A 2,993-nucleotide genomic window follows, 5' to 3' on the forward strand; every position below is an offset into this window, starting at 1 on the left:
CAACCATAATCAAATTTTTAACTCTAAAAATTTCTATTTCTCATGTTTTCACATAGAAGGCTTTCCTGATATAGGCCGGACCACGCACGTAAATCAAGGTAGGGTAAAAAGGAGGTTTTTAGGCCTCGGAACACTGAATTCACTTGCAACACAAGTGACAATTTGTGCATGAGTTGTCTCATTTGGAGTAATTCTAATTGTATCATCTCTTGATTTTGTTTCATCATATTCATTTCTTCATTGTGTTTCTCCTTTAACTCGATTATCTTCTATTCTAACCTTTGTATAACCTCATTAGAAGAATCATCTACAATAATATTTCCTAAGAAAGACCTACTACCCCATAGAACAGAAGGAGTTGGACTAAGTCTTAAACCACGAACATACCCACTTTTTTCATACACATCACCTTCCCAAGCAACACTACAGGGAGGTTGCTCAGTAGATCTCTCACTGTTGCTCATCCTTTCATTTATCATTTCCTGACCATAGAATATACCATAAATCAATTTTGAATTCATGAGCAGGAAAAAATGCACATTGTTTGATGGAGTCATCAAACCAACAAAATAAAAGAAAGAATAAATCTTACAATTGTCTTGACAGAATCATCATCCAGTGGCCTACCATCCTTACATTTTTTATGAGTTAATAAGAAAATTTCGGCTCGTGTAGGCTCAATCCCATTTACAGCCTAATACAATAAAAATGATATTAGATATGCATGACAAAAAAGGGTTTAAAATATTATAGTTTGTAATTTTCACAAGTTTACCTGCTCATTCATCAAGGTAGCAATACTTTTGGATCCTCCTGTGTGAGGCATAGTTTGCTTGGCCCTATTGTTTCTATTTGCTTGGGTACGTCTCTGTCATTGAAATATTTAAACTATATCTTATAAATCATAAATAAAAATTGAGCATAACTAAAATAAAAGCGCTATGAAAATGAGCAGACTAGGAGAATTTTCAAGGTTCATACCTTAGCTTTATCAGAAAGCCAATAAGAGACAAGACCACTCCACTGATCCCTCGGTATGCGACTTGGTCTATTTTTTAGTAATGCGTCTTTAGTCTTATATTTTGGCGTATACTCACCCTTTAACTCACACTTGTAATCTTTCCATTTCTTTCCTAGTGACTTTAAGACCCACGCTTCTCTACGTTTTGGGATACAGAACTTCTTCTGAAAAAGTAAAAGCCAACATTTAGAAGATAACATCATGTATAAATAGCATGTTCACAAAATAATAATAATAATAACAACAACAACAACAATAAAAATAATAATATAATAATAATATAATAATAATAATATAATAATAATATAATAATAATAATAATAATAATAATAATAATAACAACAACAACTTTGCATACCCTCACAAAATCTACTAATTTCTTCTTTTTCTCTTTGTCAAAATTTCTCCAATCATCTACATGTAGAGGTGTTAGCTCTGGAGTTCTGGCAATAATTCCTAGAAGGCTAGCAAGCTTTCGACCCTCTTTCTCAATAACTTGGTTACTATTATTAAACGACACATCAACTGTCTTTCATGACGGGAGTTTCCAAATATCTTTTAGTAAAGTAGGCCCATGAACCTTTTTTACTTCTAAATTACCTAGAATGAAAACAATCCGAATAATGTGGTGACTTCAAGAATTCTAACGCCAGATACTTTAACATTACTCTGTTGAAAGAGACTACCAAAGCATGAGTATTACTATAAATATCACAACAATGCCAAGGAATTACAATAAAGTGCTCATATTGGAGCTGAAGTTAAGGTCGTAGGAAATCAAGAATCATCAAATGAAAGGAAGCAAGAACCTGATCTTAATAATGAAGTTGTGTTAGTTTCACAATTTGCAACACAACCAAAAAATGCAGACACAACTAACAGAACCTTACTCCTTTACATGTAGTGTGTGAGCCTATCCTTCGTATGAGAGTTGACCATTTTACCCAACAAAGTAGTCCACAACTAACAAAGCTTTTAACTAACAGAGCTCTTACTAACAGAAGGTTCACCAAGGCCAAAGTAGTCCACTGAAGCATTAGCAACTATTTTAGTTAAGAACAAACTCAGCCAAATTCACTCATACTAACAAATGAAAGCTATCATCTAATGTTATACATAATCAGATTGCAATACTATATAAGCATTACCTGAATTTTCATCATGTTGAATCTCAGTGCCACCATCAGAATTAATCAACTCATTAGATTGACCATCACGTGCTTGGGCGTCAGAGTAGTTCTGACTATCCATCAACTGCTCAATAGATGTCTTGGCCCTAGAGTAGTTTTGATCATCCATCAAGTGCTCAATATAAGGTCTCACATCTTCATCTTCATCTTTATCTTGTTCAACTACCAGTCAGTTGCGACCTCTAGTTTGCATACTTCTTTTTTCAAAATAAAGAAACTATCTAGCTGCATTAAGTTATACTAGTACCAGATTAACTCCAACCAATCAACAGGTCACACACAAAATAGGAGGAATCATTGTCCTCATCTCAAGCTGTGAAAAATAAATGAATAGCAATTCGTGCATACAAACAAGCCTTGCGACAAAGATAGTTCAAGAGATAAAAGGAATTGATGCACCAACAAAAAGTATTGTCCAATTATAATAGCACCTTAGCATATTGCAGTACAAGGGCTACAATCAGCAAAATATAACTAAAAGAAAGCACAAAGAATTCACTCAATTCAACCAAAAATAAACCAATACAAACATGGAAAATCCATAGCTGACTAACATGCATCTTTTATAAAATGGCTCAAATTGAAAGCAAAATGTATATTTATTCAAATTTCTGCATTAAAAATATCCCTAGAAGTTCTTAAATAACACTTGCAAGAAAAATACTCTATAAGTTCTACCTATCTTATTCAGAATCACATTCATTTTCAATGTCATTTTCTCTCTCAACATTAGCTTCACCATCATTTAGAGAAGCTTGAGAATGTACGCTTGTATCAATTAC

At 33.3% G+C, this 2,993-nt stretch overlaps 1 protein-coding gene across 1 annotated transcript; it reads right to left on the reverse strand.

Annotated features, from left to right (window-relative positions):
• Positions 1-269: 269 nt before the first annotated feature.
• On the reverse strand, positions 270-2,320 carry LOC104214295 (uncharacterized). Its single transcript, XM_009763944.2, has 7 exons — positions 2,170-2,320; positions 2,006-2,064; positions 1,380-1,550; positions 982-1,185; positions 776-868; positions 593-694; positions 270-482 (listed from the first exon to the last, which is right to left on the reverse strand). Exons 1-7 carry the CDS (start codon positions 2,318-2,320, stop codon positions 270-272), a joined length of 993 nt encoding a protein of 330 aa, XP_009762246.2.
• Positions 2,321-2,993: the final 673 nt, after the last annotated feature.

Source organism: Nicotiana sylvestris, chromosome 1 (assembly GCF_000393655.2).
Source record: "Nicotiana sylvestris chromosome 1, ASM39365v2, whole genome shotgun sequence".
NCBI lineage: Eukaryota > Viridiplantae > Streptophyta > Magnoliopsida > Solanales > Solanaceae > Nicotiana > Nicotiana sylvestris.

Coding starts and splice junctions, on each gene's coding strand:
- LOC104214295 (XM_009763944.2), bottom strand. CDS start 2,320: ATGGATGATCAAAACTACTCTAGGGCCAAGACATCTATTGAGCAGTTG. Junction 2,065..2,169: donor TCAACATGATGAAAATTCAG/GTAATGCTTATA, acceptor TAACTAAAATAG/TTGCTAATGCTTCAGTGGAC. Junction 1,551..2,005: donor CTTCTGTTAGTAAGAGCTCT/GTTAGTTAAAAG, acceptor CCGTCATGAAAG/ACAGTTGATGTGTCGTTTAA.